We start from the raw sequence: 19,536 nt of genomic DNA, 5'->3' as shown, positions 1-19,536 counted from the left end.
GACCAATTTATCTTATCTTGTGTTGTTATGTGAAGTGGGATGCCTTCATTTCTTGAGGTAATCCTGCTTATCCTATCCTTTGTCTCCCTTATTGTAAAAAAAATTTGATATCTTATAAACCCCAAATTTATAGACTAACTATTGCAAATATGTCATGTAATTAGCTATGGGGAAAAAAGTTAACTAAATAAACTCATTTTAAACTAAACATCTAACACATGGTCTAAACACAATCTTAGCATTTCTCAATTTTTACTACTTGCCAATACTGTTATCTTGGATTTGACTATTACGATCACAGTTATAAATTTCTTACTTTAATAATCGAAGAAAATTTACTTACTACAAAAGATCATTGTGAATAAGTCATTTCAATAACTGAGTATTTTGGATATAAGGAGTTTAAATATTTAAGTTATATATATGTGTGTGTGTGTACTAGGCCTTAATGGTTTGCAATACAGAAAACTTCAGGACAGTAAATTACCGGTACTTGGTTACCAGTATTTTAGCAGTTATTTTTCAGTTTTGTATTTAAACCATTATTTATAATTTTAATTTTGATACATCAACATACTATCAAATGGATGAATGAAGTATCCAACATGCATGGATTTCTATCAACATCAATTACCACACATTATAAAACCTTTAGGATTGTGTCAAGAAGAAAAAGAGTTAAGTTAAAGGCTTTGCCTGTTTTATTACTAAGATAAGTCGTAGCCTTTATAAAGCGAGTTTAGAACTAGGTTAAGAATTTTTAGGAACCCAACATGTTTATTTAACTTTTCATGAGTGTCCTTGATTTCAAAACACAATCGGTGACACAAGACAATTTTTCCGAGTATTGAAACACTAAACAGACAATGAATTTTTATTCATACATTAATACAAAAAGGTATGAAACCCATGTATAATTAATCAATGTGTAGGCCTACATTAAATTAATAAAAACCTTACTTGACATATTTATAAAAGTATAAAGCAAACAAAAGAACAATGCCAGAGGTGACCGGGAACCAAGTAGCGGGCATGTAGCGCGAGCGGGACATGCAAAAGCAAACTCTTTGATAAGGGTAGTATGGGGAGGAAGGAGGGTAATAATAATTAATCAGTTCCTAGAAAGAGGCATGTAAATTATCCCTAACTATTTAATTAATCATCCTTTATGTGGGTTATCCTTTAAACTGCTGATCAGCAAAGTACATATTTCATTAAAAACAAATGCGCCCGAAAAAAAACTCCGTTGTAACACCTATGAAGGGTTAAGAAGCAACAAGAATCAAGGCGGATTACTGGAAGATCCCATTATCAAAGGCCTTTGTAACGGGTCAAATTCTGACGTGGGGTAATATTTCATAGTCATCCCAAATACGTTGATTTGTTTCACGAAAAGGCCGCCACGAAACGCTGGACATAGTGACATCATATGGAGGGGATGACCGTGGTTCTCAACCCCGACACCAGGGGTGGTAGGAGAGAACCGCTCGAGAAGCGCCCAGACTAGGCAGTCGTTCTTCAGCCGTCGAGAGTCAACCAATTCTCACGGATCAATAACTGGGAGTTGTCACGAACCGTTAAGTACATGATTCTTCACGAACAATATCTGACAAAAGCCGATACTAGGAATCCCGAGACGATACGAACACTGGTAAGTGTAGAGCCATGATGATAACGCTCTATTTAATTACCAGTCACGCTTAATATAGTTATTTGAAGTTATATTTTAAGTTTAGCCGATCACGCATGACCGATGTTCCAGGCAGGATTCTGCGCACACGGGTAAGTGTAGATTCTGTCTTAAACTACGCTTTGGTGATAACCAAGCATTATAAACGTTTTATTATTTCAATTTGTGTTACAAACACCACATTATAATGACCGATTAAAATTAGTTACAAACGACTCTGGCAATTGACCGGGTATTATTAGGACACACAGTACTTTGGTGTTAACCAAGTACGTAACGTTCGATTCATGTTGTTTTTCAGCTTGTCAGTTATAGTTTTATTTGCTCGGTATTAAATACACTAAATTCGATCTCAACGCATATTTCGAGTGACTGCGATCATCACTTGTTGAAGGTAAGCTAATATAGTTACTAGCATTGTTGTTATAATATGAGCCAATAAACTCCAAACAACAATTAATTAAGGAACACGTTAGTATCCTGGACTATCTCATTGTAGGCTAGGCTATCTGGACAAATTGTATGGTGTGACTAATTTCAGGTGAGACGACTATTACGCAGGACTCCACTAAACCCCGATATTAAAATCTAATTTTGTCTCCCGAACCGAAATTTTTGCCATATCTTATGATAGAATAGAGGCTCTTTACTGTTTCACAAATTATACCCCCTAACAAACTTTGTAACAGATTTTCTTATAAATCATCTTTGCAGTCTCTCATTTTACCGAATCTAAGTTACCACAGAGTAACTGAAACGGATGTGAAATCTTCATTAGTTTTAACCACAAGTACCTTTAAGAGGTTAAGATCATTCTTCAGGAAAACCAACTTTTGCATGTAGGGCATACCAAGATGTAAATAAACAAATAGTAATCAACTTTAAAGCTGGATCGTGTGCCAAATCTGCTATAACTGAAAACATGGCAGTGTATGGGACTCCAATTTATAATAGATTACATCTTAGGCCTACTTACTTGGGTAGATGTGGACTGCGGTCCAGATGGATGATGGAGGTCAGAGTCCTGAGGGCAGCAGATCGAATCTCCACAAGTCCTGGGTTGTCCAGTTCAAGAAGTTGGACCAGTTCGTCGAGTAGGCCCGGGTAGAGCAAACCATGTGCGTCTGAGTTGGAGTATAGGAGAACAGACAACGCTTGCAGTCGTGCCTGCACACACTTCAGTCTCAGCCCGTGGTCAGAGAAGCTGTGGGCGAGGCGTAGGTGGGTGAACAGCAGCATCTGCAAGTTGGAATTAAACAATTAGCATAGGCATTTCTTACAAAATCGACAAGATTTTCTTTTTATCAAGTTATTTTGATTGCCATAGAATCGAATCGTGATTCGATGCATCTAATCAAATCAGAATTCCTATTAATTTCTGATGCATTGCACACCCCTAAAATCATTACATAACTCATTAAAAAAAATTTAAATTAAAAGTATTAGGGGTGTGCGAAGCAGCAAAAAATTTTCGATTCGAAGCAACGATTCGATTCAAAAGATTTTCGATTCGATTCGATGCAACTCGATTCGAAGCAATACGGTATTTTTCTATTCATAATTGTCAATTGAGTGGATTAACAATAATTAAAATGTATCACATTTGTGTAATACAAATTTTTGTTGATGTGGTATTAGGCCTATTTCATACTTAACATATGAATTTTAGGTGAAAAAATATTTATTTTCAATCATATGTATTAGAATAACTGCTGGAAATACCAGTGAGCTGCTTTACTTGCCTATTTCATAATTTTTACTTGAATTGGCTCAACTGCAAGAAAGAAGAAAATATTTTTTTTATCAAGACATTCATTCTCATTTTAATAACTGTTTAAATAACTAAAAAGGTGCCGGTAGCTAAATTACAACAAATTTGAAAGGAACTTAATATAAAAAGACCATTAAGAAATAAATTTACATATCACAAGTTTAGGGCCTGTGGACCAGCTTCAGGACTGCAAGCAAGAAGAAAATAAAAATAATATGTTTCCACCATGCAATATGGATCATTCATTCCCTGCCTCCTAACCTCCTTAGTATAATAACCTCACACTTACATTATTTGTTACATCATCATAAATAAAGAATTATTATTGGCATCAGTAGGCCTACAGCTTTACCTAGGCATTATTTTTATAGGGCCTAAAATAGTAATAGGCTAGAAGCAACATGTCAAGTGGAGAACTCATTGAAGAAAATATATTGTGTAAACTAATTTCCTATAAAACTCAAAAACAGTAAATAACATACAAACATTGTTTGTGGTATAATTAATAAGGACTAAAAAATGCATATCATGTCATACAGTAGTATAGACCTACTGCAAGAGATTAAAATCCTAAAGCAACTGATTTGAATAGCTAATGAATGAAAAGAATTAAAAATCCATAAAATAAAGCCAAACAATATCACAACTAATTAGGTACCCGAAAAGTAACTCTTAAATAATATATAGAAGATTAAAATAATATTAAATCAAGAGACAAGAAAGTTAAATGCTATCTTCTAGCCTAGTGCCCTTGGCAACACAGGTCAATGTTTTTAAACTACCCTCAATGTTTTTGGAACAGCAGGGCCTTTTTCTCTTAAGGAAGGGTAGTAGTATGTCAACAAAAACAATGAATCAGTCTCACCAGCCAGGCCCGGGCAACGATGTGTGAATTCAAGGTCATAGACCCTCCCCCTCCCCTCTTACACCACCCGGTTGCTACCCAGTTGCTTCAATTGCTGACAAAATGCAAGTGATGAAACAAGGAAGTAGAGACAAAGAAATATATTTCTTTATTCAAAAACACAAAACTGTTAGAGATTATTTTCAAAGAAATTAATTCAATGTAATTTGTGAGTTGTAAATATTGTATTGGATCTTAGAAATATATTTTTTTAACCCCATCTAACCAAGATACAGATCTGTTCACTATATCAGATATTTCTTTTGTTTATAATTTATTATGTAAAATAATAAAATATATTTTTAATTAGGTATTGAATAAACAATAAATGATTATACTAGTATGTCTGGATAAATAGTCTTTCTATTCTTTTGACTTTGTTTTCTTTGCACTGTTAGTGTTGCGTCACGGCTTTTGTCTTGTTACTCTTATCAGTAGACGACTAGACCTGGCTCTGGCTAGTGGCAGTGCGGCAATTGCTCTGTTGTGTCTTTATTCTTAAAGGTCGTGAGCCAACTTAATTTTTAATTCTCATTTGAACATTTTAATTCCTCTGTAATAATAGATATAATAATATAAGAGTGTTTCTTTGGAAATAAATTATTCTTTTTTTTTTTTTGCCCCAACAAAAATTCGGGGACGGGGACCGGCAGACACCTAACAAAAATACCAAATGAATCAGTCTATAACATTAATCTTACTAGTTAAGTATTAAGTAACAATTTTTCAGACTTATTTTTAAAATGATTTTGGAGTAACCTACCTTGTTTTGGCTAGGTTCACAGTAGTAAAATATTTCACACACTGCTTACATCAAGACAAAAAACAAACCTCTAATCATTTGCAATGTCAAAAGAAAAAAAATATAAAACAATTAAAGCTATATTTAATGCAAAGAATGTATTAAATAAGAACGCCTTCGTAAAGGAAACGCAACAGCAACGCGCTCCTGTATTGCGGGTATTGCATTGACTTTCTGCAGGCGTTTTTCGTATATGGATACTGACTCCCTCGTGAATCGAATCGTTTTTTGACCACCACTGAATCGAATCGCGATTCGATGCATCGAATCGAATCGAATCGAAATTTCGATGCATTTTCGATGCATCGCACACCCCTAAAAAGTATTAACTTAAAGATGATAACAACACTTGAAAAACTAAGATAAAGATAACAACAATATAGAAAGGTTGTTATTCTTACACATTGTTCTTTTATTCTTTCTTGAATTTCTACCACACATTCAACAAGTGACCATGTTTACTTATCGGCCAATCACAGGCTTAAGTTGTCATGGTTACCACATCATGGACAAACCTATTCGGATACAAACATCCAAACCCGACTGAATCCGATCAAATTTTTCAGATATCCGCACACGTCTAGTTTATTATATCTTTACTATTACTTTAGCAAGAGTGGAACACTTGTGGAATAGTATGAATTTGATGATGACATTATGATTTGATTTTATTTGATGTAAACAATGTTTAAAAAGAGCAAGAATCTTTATAGGTACCCTTCCTAAGAGCATGGTGCACTAAGCTTTTGTTTTAAAGGAGTCACAAAAACCTTGTTGAGAGGCTCTCCTTTCGGAAGAAGGTATCTCAATGCAAACTCTGCCATGTAAGAGTCCTGCTTCACTTTCCTAAAGGGGGAAAATGAAGCAAAGTTCACAGTGGGGAAAGTTTGGGAGGAGTTTCTCGTAATTCGGCCAAAGTGTACAACCTCTTAATTCCTTTGTTCAATTTAGTTAAAACGAGAGAGAGAATTAGTCAACTACAGTACTACGGTTGTTATTAGATTATTTAGAGTTTCGTGTTATTGGTATTGAGTTGTTGTTACTGCAGCTGGTTGTTTGATTTTTCTCATTTTATTTGTTATTTAATGTTGTTTGTTATAGTGATTAGTCAATTCCACAAATTTTTTATTCTGATTTTTGATTCTTTGAAATTGATTCCCGATTCCATTATGTTAAAAACATTTTGGAAGGTCGTGTAGACATCGTCATTGTCTCCCGCACCACGACAAAACCCTGACTACCACTGCAGTAACGGAAACAATATAGTCCCTCACAATTGCGGCTACATTTTGTCAATTTACTGCGATCACGTAGACATCGTCATGGTCACATCATGGTCACCTTGCGCTATTGTGACACTAATAGTAGTATTCAGAACGTGCGAAGACGAGTCGGGTATTGGTATTAGAATCGAATTTGAGCGGTCAATTCTCAATTGCGATTCCAAAACTGAGAATTGATGGAATCGACAATCGACCCATCCAATAGTTTTTTATGCACGTTGTTATGCACAGCAGTCATGTACTGAGAAATACTGGATTTACAAAGGAATTTCAATCTACTAATAACAAAGAAAATAAATAGAAACTTTTTTAATTTTATAGCTTACAAAGGATTTCAACAGACTGAACATTACTGTTGGGATCAATTTTAACTTGGAACCCTTCTTTTGGATGAAACATTTAAAAATTGAAAATGTTTTATGAGGGATTTTTTTTCAAAACTGTGTTATGAATAAAATAACGTAGTTGTCATTACAAAATGTTTCGACAGTCATCAAATTCATTTAGGTTTATTATTATTATTGTTATTATTGCCAATAATGTTTAACTGCACAAGCCATCAGTATTTTATCACTTTGTTGTTCCAGGTGCTACAGATTACAGAATAATGTATCATAAGTTTGTAATTGTATTTTGTCAGGTTGTAAGCACTGTAAGAGGGCTGGGAACGGTGTCTCACTCTGCTTTTTCCAATAGTCTTATGTATTAAATATGCTAGCCAGTTCTTGGACGATGGGGAGTGTTCCCACACTGGACATTTTACAGCTACGCCACTGGTTGTAAGGGGGTTTTTTTAATCGTGAAAATATTGTTATGTAGATAGTCTAAAATACAGTTTTCAAACATAATTGGAATTCCCATTTTATTACCTCCTGGTATTAAAATTAAATGCATTAAAAAAATGAAATGGATATAAAAAATTACCTAGCATGTTAGAGAAACGGGATTATACTTACGTGTCCATCTTTTGGAACATTAAATGTTTCTATGAGTCCGTCCATGATCTCCGAAGGCAACTTGTTTATTTGGTCAACGTTGTCTAAATGGATACAGGATGCCTGGCTCATTGCTCCTTGATCCTCAGTGTAAAACTCGTAATGCAGGGTAGTTGCCGTGAGCGGTACCTAAGGCAATTTCATCACTGAATAATATGTTTCATAAACAAACGTACATAGCTTGTATATAAAGAGATTAAAATTATATTTAAATCAAGGAACTAGTAGTCATATGAAACGTCAAAAGGAGATATAGGTGACATCTCAGAACTTAATAGCAATTGAGAATCAAATAGTTTCTCAGCATTTCTAGTATTTGAGAATCAAATAGCTCCTCAGAACTTCTAGAATTTGAGAATCAAACACCGTAGTTAAATCCACAATTTTAACATGTTAAAAAATTAGATTTAATTTTGAATAGGCTAATAACTTACATTGTCAATAATGTTTGTTGGTATAGACTTTACTAAGGTTTACTAAAACCTAGTCCACATTCGGAGACTGAGTCGGCAGAAAGTTGGACAATCGTCTACCAACCTAGCCAATCAACACAGTTTCGGATAGGTACTAGTTTCCAATTTTTTTTTTTTTTTGCGACCACACTAGCCAGCCATTGTTTGTTGGTATTGCGACCAGAGAGGACATGATTTTATCTTATGCGTGCTTTAACTTCTTAAACATGAACGATGTAAGAAAGAGACGATGGTGAGCCCACAAGATTCTTGAGCTAGGTTCTTATTATGGTCAAAGATTTTGATCAGACTTTCAATTAGAAGATAGCAGGATAGTAGGATTCAAACTTAACAAGAATGACTCCTACAGATTTTGAGGTTCTGTTATCTTTCTTTGGGCTAAAGATAACAAAACATGTACGCGTTATAGGGCTACAATTTTAGCCCTGAAAACCACGGTGAACACCTGCGGTTTTGGGTTGTATCTGGTCTTCTATATCCAGACACATCCACACATGCAGGAGACAAAAAGAGTTGTATCTTGTCTCCTTGTTTCCCATTTGTTTGGGCAATAAAAATCACTGTTGTTCCTTGTCTCCAGAAACAGATACTTGTCTGCTGGTAGTAAGCTGATTATCTGGAGATATCATCAGAAACAAAAGGCAACACTAAGGATACAGTCGACCGACAATTTTTCCAGAGACAAATCGCCAAGTATGGATGAGGATTTAAGAACAATTTTCTTTTATTTCAATTTTCTAAAGAAGAAGCTTGTAAACCTACTAAAACTAGGGTAATTTTTCTTTTTTTTCAATTTTCAAAGAAGCTCATAAAAAATAGGAACAATTTAGGCTATTAGAAATCCAAAACACATAAAACTATCAATAAATTGTTCTCTAAATGGAAAAGTAGGGATGGACGGGTCCCGAAATTTCGGGAATTTTTCGGGAAAAAAATATTCCCGATTATCGGGACGGGATTACATTTGACTCGGGAATTTTTCGGGACGGGATTTGGTCCGATCGTCGGCGATTTTTCCGCTTCGCGAGTGCCGATAACGCCGTTATTGCGAGCGACAGGTCCGCGAACGCAGGAGACGAAGTCATTTCGACGATTATGCCGTGACCGCGGAGTCCTACCGACGTCCGCGCCGTGACCGCGAGTCATACCGACGATCGCGCCGTGACCGCGGAGTCCTACCGACGATCGCGCCGTGACCGCGGAGTCCTACCGACGATCGCGCCGTGACCGCGAGTTATACCGACGATCACGCCGTGACCGCGGAGTCCTACCGAAGATCGCACCGTGACCGCGGAGTCCTACCGACGATCGCGCCGTGACCGCGGAGTCATACTGACGATCGCGCCGTGACCGCGAGTCATGACGACGATCGCGCCGTGACCGCGAGTCATGACGACGATCGCGCCGTGACCGCGAGTCATGACGATGATCGCGCCGTGACCGCGAGTCATGACGACGATCGCGCCCTGACCGCGAGTCATGCTGACGATCGCGCCGTGACCGCGAGTCATACCGACGATCGCGCCGTGACCGTGGAGTCATACCGACGATAACCCAGTGACCTCGAAGTCATACCGACAATCGCGCCGTGACCGCAAGTCATGACGACGATCGCGCCGTGACCGTGAGTCATACAGACGATCACCCTGTGACCCGCGAGTCACAAGTTTCTATAGGTTACCCATTTTTTGGTTTTTATAGATCAGTGCCACAAATGGTAAAAATTGATTTTGTATGTCTCTTTTGGTAACTGCAATACAGTACTTTCTTTTTATGCACAGAAAAAAATCCCGTCCCGTCCCGTCCCGAAAATCGGGAAGGAAATAAAAATCCCGTCCCGTCCCGTCCCGAACTAAAAATTCAATCCCGTCCATCCCTATGGAAAAGTAAACCAAATCTTAGCCTATTCATTGAAATACTGTAGATCATCGATTATCTGTAGACTGGTTATCCAAACTGTCAGTTAACCGAAAGGCAACCCACAAGATGTGCTCTCGGGGTGTTACCGCAATAGCGAGAGACGATCAACAAAGTTCCCGAGACCGCAAAATATAATCACGAGTGTTGCTACAACTGGAGGAGATAACCAAAATCAATTTTAAAAGACACGTACAAATTATAATAACGTAATAATAAATGTTAATGAATCACAGTATTTTAGCTGTCAATAACCGATCCAACCAAACAAAAGTTTCCCCTCCTTGAAGTCAATTTATAAGCTCATCAGTGCAAAAAATTTCTTTTTCACAAATAATACGCCAAGTCTAAATTTGAAAAGAGTAAAAACAAAATGTCTTTACACAAATAATACACATAGTTTATGTTTGAAACAGTATTCAACTACAAATAGGCACCAGTTTGAACTAATAAAGTTACTTAAGAATGACAGAGATGAATACCATTTGTCAAATTATTTGTTTAGTAGATAAAGAAATATTTACAAACAAACAGTTTCAGATAAGGCTTATTGTTTGTAAACAATTCATCAGAAATAGACTGTTGCTAACCTTGAGGACACATTATCATGATAACTGTTCTAAACTGTTGGATGGGTTTTGTTTAACAGCTGTCTTTCAGCTAGACATTTTTCACCAAGACCAACACAAATGTACAGGATGCCTCATTCTTCAGCATTGTGGTTATTATAAATTAGATTAACTTCATTCACGCAAGTAGGACATTCTCACTTTTAATAAGTTAAGAAGATTCAAATGATCAAATTAAATTAGTCCTTTATCCTGTCCTGCCACCAAATTATGAAAGAAGCAAATGTTCAGGAAATATTTGTCGAGAATGTGCTGTAGTTGGCTAGCAGAACGGTTATCTATAAAACCTAATAATCTTAATCTCCATTTGCAATTTAAATTAACTTAACAGCTTAAAATTTACTAGACAACATCATGCTTTTTAGTTAAATATTTGCTATACATATTAGTGATGGGCGGATCCAAGAAAATGTCGGTACCGGATCCGGATCTTGAAAAATTCGGATCCGGATCCAGATACACACTGTCGTAAGGGCTTGTTAAAAAAAATGTAATTAACAGAATGCCAATTTAAATCATACAGTTTAAAATTAAATTGGTAATGTTTAAAGGTTAATATAGAGTAATCTCCAGTTGAGCCCATAATCCCTCATTTTTTGGGGACACTAAAACTTATCCAAATCTTAAAATGAAACTATTAGTTGATGATATTAGTTGGGAAATGTCACAGTACTGTATATTACAACGTCAATAACCTATATGGTTAGGCAATGTCACAGTACTGTATATTACGACGTCAATAACCTCTATGGTTAGGCAATGTCACAGTACTGTATATTAAGACGTCAATAACCTGTATAGTTGGGCAATGTCACAGTACTGTGTATTACGACTAGGGATGTGACGAATCCGGATCTCGAATCCACCTCTATGGTTGGGCAATGTCACAGTACTGTATATTGCGACGTCAATAACTTCGATGGTTGGGCCATGTCACAGTACTGTAGGTATATTACGACTTTAATGACTTCTATGGTTGGGCAATGTCACAGTACTGTATATTACGACGTCAATAACCTCTATGGTTAGTCAATGTCACAGTACTGTATATTACGACGTCAATAACCTGTATGGTAATACGCCTCATAATTCTATTCTAAAAAAATATATTCTCGAATCCCGATCTTTTCTTAAGATTCGGTGGATTCGAGATCCGGATTCGACACATCCCTAGTCGTAATATACAGTACTGTGATATTGCCTAACCATACAGGTTATTGACGTTGTAATATACAGTACTGTGACATTGCCTAACCATACAGGTTATTGACGTCGTAATATACAGTACTGTGACATTGCCCAACCATAGAGGTTATTGACATCGTAATATTGACGTCATTTTGTGTGCAAAGAACAAAATTCTTATTGATGTCCCTCACATACCCACACATCATTATAACACTAGAAAAAAGAACTCTATAAGGCAAAATCAGCACAGACTGAAGCTCTATGAAAAAAAACCAACATATGTTGGTGAACAGTTTTTAAGATTAATCCCAGAAAATATTAATAAAGAAAAAAATTCAATTAAATTTAAAAGACAACTGAAAGTTTATTTAATTAACAAGGTAATTTACTCACTGGATGAATTTCTAAACCTCCCTCTTAAATAAATAAACTAATATGAATGTATCAACAAAGCTTCCTTAGATGAGTTGTAGGAAATAATGTTAGTTTATGCATTGATAATTTTAAGAAACCCTTGGTTATACTTTTTCATACCTGTATTTTGACACTATTTATGTATGTTATTTGCTACTTACAAATAAAGATTATTTTAATTTGAATTTGAATTTGAATATACAGTACTGTGACATTGCCTAACCATGCAGGTTATTGTTATTTTATGTATTATATTATTTTTATGTTGGTATTCTTAATAATTGACACTATTCATGTATATATTGTACATAATGAATAAAGGATGATTTTATTTGATTTGATTGACGTCGTAATATACAGTACTGTGACATTGCCCAACCATAGAGGTTATTGACGTTGTAATATACAATACTGTGACATTGCCTAACCATACAGACAATATTTATAACTAAAAACTAGCCAAAAACTAACCTACGGGGGCATCTGAAACCCATACAATATATTATATTAAAATAGATTAAATGTTTAAAATAACACAAGGCTACTTACATGTGCATCTTCCCGGACACAATCAGCAAGTCCAAAGCCATTCTCGCGACCTCCCCAACTCTGAAAACCACAACATTAACATGTTATATTTGATTCTATGTACTTAATAAGTAAATTTTGACTCAACTCTATTAGGCAAGGTATGCTTTTAAAACTAACGACTAATGATATCCTTCAATAACTGAACACTCTGAATAACCAATTACACAGCAGTTTGTAGAGTTAGGCTACATTAGTAAATTAGTTAGGGCAGTGTTTCCCAACCCCTTTTTTCTGGTGTACAACTTCACAATACAATATTAATTTGCATAACACCTAGTGTAATTTAAATTTATAAAAAAAACAGCTAAGATTATTTTCATTCTGTTGGCAGTAAGTGGTTACTTTGGCTTACAAAGTGAATACCAACTGGGGAAAGTACGTTTTTTAAAGTAAATCATAAGCAAAAAATTGGGGAGCTGCAAGAGAACCTAAAACTCAATATGAAAGACTAAGCAAGGGAAGAATAAATTAACCCAAACATCACAGATCAAACTTATTTTAAGAACAGTACAATGGCATGTAAAGAATGTGCTCTATGCCAGCAAAGGGGCTGTCCTATCAATGTCAACGGCCTAAGACTCGAGTTACATGAATGTACTTAAAATAATCAACTTGGGCTGTACTAAATAACAAAAAAATAGTGATGTATTAATGTTACAATGTTTGATTTCCTCTTCTAATTCTATGGAATTACCTCAACCACATAATTAGCACTATTCAAGAGTCAACTACCAACACAGTAGATAGTTTTTGTTTAATTTAAGGGTTATTAAAACCCCCCAAAGTCCAATCAGAGGTATAGAGAACTGTAACAATTGTATCAACTACATCTAGGTTTGTTACCTCTGCAAGATAGGTGAGACATTTCAGTAAAGCTATGCGCATCTCAGGGTTTATTCGGGTTATGAAGTTGCTCCTCTTGGAGAACATGTAAAGCAGATTGAGAACTCCGAGAACGACATTGAGGTCGCAGGAACTCAGCAATGTCAGCAGATGTTCCACGGAATTGTACAGGTGACGTGAGAAAGAGTGTTCGATGAGCAGCGTAGTGAAGTGCAACACCCACAGCAGAAGTTCTTTGGACTAAATAATACAAATCAATCAGAATATACTATCTGGCATTGAAATTCCTTGAAGAAATACTATTTACAGTAGACTATCCCTCATCCAGATTTATGTGGTAGACTTTCAAATTATCGTATACGAAAGAGTTTTGGAGGTGTGCCAAAATTTTGCAATTGTAACCAAGTTATGACAAATAATACTATGCAAGTGAGCATCCAAAACATGTTTGGAAACAACTTGTTATTTCTTGGTTGGCTATTAAACTTCTACAGAAGTACAAATTTTTACTGGACATTGGTTTATTTTAGGGCCTCCAAACAAATTTAGAAAACAAATCTATACTTCTCATTATTTTGCCTAGTCTGAACACTTATTTTTCCTTTGACACTCTTGGAGGGGAACACCTTCACACCTAACCTAGCATTGGACCTGCTTAGAATTTTTGTTTCTCTTAATTTTATAATTAAGGCTATATTGAGTACTTAGGTCATACTACTCTAAGGTTAAGTTACTCTAACCAACCAAGGCTTAGGTTGGCATTTTTTTAATTGAGGTTATTTTTAATTGAGATCATTTTTAATTGAGGTTATTTTGAGCGATCAGGTTAGTTTATAACTTAGCAATTTGAAGGCTGATTGTTAGGCGTTAGGCCTACTACCAAAAGTGCCAGAGGAAAGAAGTGTTCAAAATGAGCTAAATAATGAAAATTAAACAAAAACATTCTTGATTGTCAGCGCTTTTTGTGATGTAAGGATGAAATAGGCATTTCCCCCAAATGTGCCAAAGGAAAAGTGTTTAAAATGAGGTAAATTATGAGATGTGATGAGTTAAATAATGTAATTGGAGAACTTAAACTAATAAATACCTTGATAGTGTAATATATAATGTGTGAGCAGATATTATTTCATATTCGCAGAGCTTTGTACATATTCACGATTTTGCTGTCGAATCAAAAATTTGGACATTTAGAAGTCCAGACTAGGCCAATTTGTACAACTTACTACTGTATCATGATTTACCTCACTAGTTTTAACAAAATAAAATGTTGCAAACTCAAGACAGTACATTTTTTATGTAACGTGTCCTTAATTAATAAATAATTCAGAATAGGCCAACTAGGTCCATATTCAAGGCAAAATGAGTCACTGAATATGTAAACAGTGATTTGAATATAGCCTCTAGTTAACTAGGATCCTTAGTCTCCCAACCACACAGTTTTACTTTGAACTCAATGAGAAAGATTAGAAACCTTACTGAGAGACATTATAATAATTCCTTTCTTTAGCATTTCTTTGGTTTAATTTGTATGACAAACTCTGATTCCTTGTGTATAAAGGATGACCAAATAGCTATAATAGCTGGACTACCATTATGTTACATAATCTCTCAGCTATGATAGTCAACAGATCAAGCATTAACAAAAGGATAACAAATGTGTTTCAAATGAACAGTAATTATACGAGCCTGTGTTAAAAGTATAATCAGTTTCAATAAAAATACAAAACTACACAAGCCTACAACTAATTTGTTGTAAGTATACAAGCACATAAACTATCACATGTTCACTTTTCCAAACAAAATCAAATGAAGCTGGAATATATATTGCATAGAATGGAATAATTACATATTATTTCCTATTAAGTGATATTCAATATACGTATTTCTTGTATTAACTACATGGTGTTGACATATAGATATGTATTTGAAAATTACTAGAATGTTAAGCTTATACATACATAGACTAATGTTTAAATTATGAACATCAGCAATTGGGAAAAAAACTTATTCGTAGACTATGTTTATCCATAATAACGATAACAATCATAATCCATTGCCTTAGGAATTAAAGTACAAGCTTAAATTCTAGTTAAAGCCTATCAAATTGCCGTCAACATGCCAAAAAGAAGTGTATGTTGTTGCGTGTTCCGACAGAAAAATAAGCTTACATAATTTTAGTGTTTCAGAATCCACTTACCTCATGATTTTCTGGTAAATCGCACGCTATCTGCCAGCTCTTGGGGGACACACGTGTGGTTGCACTTTCCAATATTGAGTCACACAGATCTAAGATATCTATCCAATGATAAAGTTCACACTTTCCAAAAGTCCAAGTATCAATCTTTTTAAGTTCCTCCAGTATTTCTCGCCGAGAGCATGATCTTAACTTGTCAATCAAGGCTTTGCACTCTGAAGGCTGTAAAAATGAGGCGATCATGAAAATTGAGTTAGGCCTAAATGTATATATAAATATATGTTTTGATAGATACCTACATTATATAAACAGGCTACCTTGAGTAACAGCTACAAATAAAAAATACCCCTGCCGCAGCAAACCTGCACACTAAGCATATTTTTTACCTGGTTGGATTTTCACAAAAATATTCCCTCAAAATTTTTAGATTTATTTTCTTTTTAATAAGTGCTTAGGTTTGCTGATACATAAGAGGTGATAAGGTGGTGTGGTGTTTTTTTTTTTTGTTTTTTTTCAGTTAAATGAAAATGATGGGTATCAAAAATTAATTGATGTGAATTGATTTATCAAGCTGTCTTACAAGCAATTGTTAAGTTTTAAGCAACAATGCAAGAATTTGAAAGAAATACAATCTTCTAGGTCTAATTAACATGAAGATAGGAGTTCATGAAGCCTTGTTCAAGCAATTGGAAACAAATTGGGTTTAGAAAACTTACCCTGGCATAGCTATTGAACTCTAATAATATTCATTTGCATTTCTTATTGTATTCCATGTTTTTACTTAGTATAAATCAAAAAGATTTTGGGAAAAAAAACTATAACAGTTTGCATTTTAATTTAACACTTATTTGTATTTTTTAAAATTCAAAAATTATTTTATTCTTTTAATGGCACAACAAAATAAAACCCTAAAACTTAAGTGATTAAGATAGTTGTACCATAGGCAAATAGAATAAGTATAGACTGTCAAAGGAGGGTTCTGGTGCCCACCGCTAGGAGTGCTGTGTAGTTACGGCGCACACCACTGCAGGCGAGGAGCGCAGGAGCCGTATGCTACCAGCAGACACTGCAGTGGTGTGCGCCGTAACTACACGCAACTCCTAGTGGTGGACGCTAGAACATATGCTAACAGCATAAATAAAAGACTTTTTTATTACTATACCAATCCCAAGAAGTACCAATTTGAGAAGTATTGGTTCTTAAAATGATATAGAAAAAATAGCCAAGACTAACACTCCTAACCCAGCTTAAGTCATTTTTATGAATCAAAAAAGTATTTTTGATCTGAATTTTACTAGAAAATTACCTTTAAATTATGTATTTTATAACTTTGTCCCACATTTCATTAAATTAAACGCTCACATTAAACAAATTTCCATATAACTCAATGTGTTTTTTAGATACTAGCCTATCCCAGTAAACAATTCCTTTGAGGGGGAAAAACTAATAATGCTGTAATAAAATTTTTAACTTACAACTTCAATGGTGCTTTTCTTGATCCGTCCTCTATCAATCTTCATTTTGGTGCTTTAGACTTATATGCAATTTTTTGAGTTGTGGATTTTCAAATATTTCTTCATTATCTGCAACATGGAAAATATTTTCAAGCACCTGGCAATTAGGCCTACAATACATCTAAATACAGTCTACAGAAAGGGACTGGGACTGTTTCATTAAGTAATTGATGAGAAGTTACCAACATTTTTTATCTGGCATTAGTTACAACATTTTAGTACGGTTAACTTCTGGTGTTTAGTTAGAGCAGCAATTGAATCGTCTGGTTGGCAGTGTTTGCTCATCAGAAAAGCCAGAAAGCCTAGGTGTTTTAAAGACATCCTTATTAATTTTAAAATAAAATCAAAGAAAACTAGTTTGAAGCTGTATATAGCAAACTCGATTTTATACACCAATCACTATAGTATACATCCCTGAAACATAAGCTGACAATTGAAGGGTTAAAGTTAATTTTATTTTAAATTTCTAGCTTACAACATGATGTGACTGTTGACCAATCATATTGTGTTAATTAAACAGGTGTTTACACTGATCAAAGTGCTATCTTTCTTAAAGGGAACAATTATATGTGGCAGAACACCGACTACAGGTTAAACAATTATTGGGCTGAGTAAAGGGTTTAATACTTTCTTAGTCTTAGATCAGATAAACTATTATGTATAAAGTAAAGTTCTACGTGTCAATAGTACCATTAAAATTTATTGTAGTAGCCCGAAAATGTGATAATGACTAATGTTGGTTTTATATTACCTGTCGACAGTTCCAAATTGTAACTTCCATAGATGCTACATGTTTCGGCGAGCTGGTATTGTCAAGCATACAGTTCAGGAATGTATATTAAAAAATCCGCTTGTATAGCTTCGTTGATAGTTTACACACATGACACTTAACACACGACACATATCGGTCGTGTAACGACAATGTTTCGTACCCATGATAGGCCTATCCAACCAAAAGTATTATTTATTTATGTGTCGTTCATCTACGGAAGTTACAATTTGGAACTGACAACAGGTAATAAAACCAATATTAGTCAATAATATAATTTGTGTCAAATTTAATCTTAGTGTTGCCATGTGTAGTCTATTCCTGCTATTGTTTGCCTATTTTCAGTTTTGCTTACGGTGTCAGGACTGCAGTAGCCAAGTTAGCACTTTGAGAGTATGAATCATCACATAGCTTGCAAGACGTTAGCATTATACGAGGTGAATTAGTCAGTGGCTCAAAATAAAAAAAGATTGGAATGAGTTTTACAATTAATTTACCATTAACTATTTTAATATGAGTATAAAGACAATGATGTTGCTTTTGAATAGAAAAGTTCTTTTGTAACATTTGCAACTATTATAAAGAAAGTATGTTACAAAAAGTTTAGTTTAAGTTGCAAACATGCCTTGTGAGGCTTAAGCAGCTTATTGAAATTTATGATATGCCAACTATTTTTTTTTTCACTTAAATAAATAAATAAATAAGAAGACAAAATTAAACTTCAGGGTTATAGTCTAGTTGCCAAAAGGCATTTTTCACCCAAACCTGAAAGTAAGGTCCACCCGAAGTTTTATGGTGTTTTCTGTTTCTTCAAGACCTACATAACTAAAATCTGCAAGGTGCCACTTTGTCACCCTTGAGCAAATTGAAATATTCAAGATGGCGGCCAAGATGGCTTAAAAACTGTATATTTGCTGTATCTTTTCCTATAGAAGAGACAGGATAATAATTTTTGTGTCTAATTTTATGTTTTAAGGGTCAGAGAATACCAATTATTGATTATCTTAGTAATAAAAAGACCCCCGCCACAGCAAACCTGCCGACTAAGCGAATTTCCAGTTGCCTGAATTGATTTTCAATTAAATGTATTTAATTAACATTAATTTTTATGAGTACTTAGGCTTGCTGCTACAGGGAGGGTAAAAAAGTGTTTTTTTTTTGTGAAATATTAATAACTTAGTATAAAATAAATAAATTTACCAAGTTTGATCAAAATATATCCATAAACAAGCAGACTACAACATTTTACAATATTCCCCATAAGAATAACATAGGAATTTTAAAATAACAATTATTTAAATTTTCTCCGTATCTAATAATGGTACAAAAACACTTTGATATACTAAATTATTTGCTTTTTTAAGCTCTTTAAGAAGGTTTGAAGAGAAATTGGAAAATTTTGCGTTTAGAGGGTCAAAAATTAGAAAAAACAATTTTTACTCCATAAAACCCCACGTAAAACCCCGTTCCCATGGTCCGATCATGCTAGTTCTCGAACTCATTCAAGTTTATCCTGCCTTACACCTTCAAACCAAATTTCATCAAAATTGTATAAAAAT

At 34.7% G+C, this 19,536-nt stretch overlaps 1 protein-coding gene across 4 annotated transcripts in view; it reads right to left on the bottom strand.

Annotated features, from left to right (window-relative positions):
* LOC128998322 (E3 ubiquitin-protein ligase HUWE1) overlaps nucleotides 1–19,536 on the bottom strand; it is a 173,687-nt gene that overhangs the window by 136,196 nt on the left and 17,955 nt on the right. For all 4 annotated transcript variants that reach the window (XM_054424414.1, XM_054424416.1, XM_054424415.1 and 1 more), the window contains exons 2-7: nucleotides 17,170–17,277; nucleotides 15,698–15,916; nucleotides 13,501–13,740; nucleotides 12,616–12,675; nucleotides 7,407–7,574; nucleotides 2,667–2,929 (exon numbers count right to left, since the gene is read on the bottom strand). In XM_054424414.1, coding sequence (XP_054280389.1) covers nucleotides 2,667–2,929; nucleotides 7,407–7,574; nucleotides 12,616–12,675; nucleotides 13,501–13,740; nucleotides 15,698–15,916; nucleotides 17,170–17,214 — 995 coding nt within the window. In that variant the 5' untranslated portion in view covers nucleotides 17,215–17,277. The remainder of the gene's footprint in view (nucleotides 1–2,666; nucleotides 2,930–7,406; nucleotides 7,575–12,615; nucleotides 12,676–13,500; nucleotides 13,741–15,697; nucleotides 15,917–17,169; nucleotides 17,278–19,536) is intronic.

Source organism: Macrosteles quadrilineatus, unplaced genomic scaffold (assembly GCF_028750875.1).
Source record: "Macrosteles quadrilineatus isolate MER2022 unplaced genomic scaffold, UCM_ALF_1.0 Scaffold_7__1_contigs__length_78375512, whole genome shotgun sequence".
Classification (NCBI taxonomy): domain Eukaryota; kingdom Metazoa; phylum Arthropoda; class Insecta; order Hemiptera; family Cicadellidae; genus Macrosteles; species Macrosteles quadrilineatus.
The sequence above is the reverse complement of the archived record's forward strand: the minus strand, read 5'-3'. Positions and strand labels throughout refer to the sequence as shown.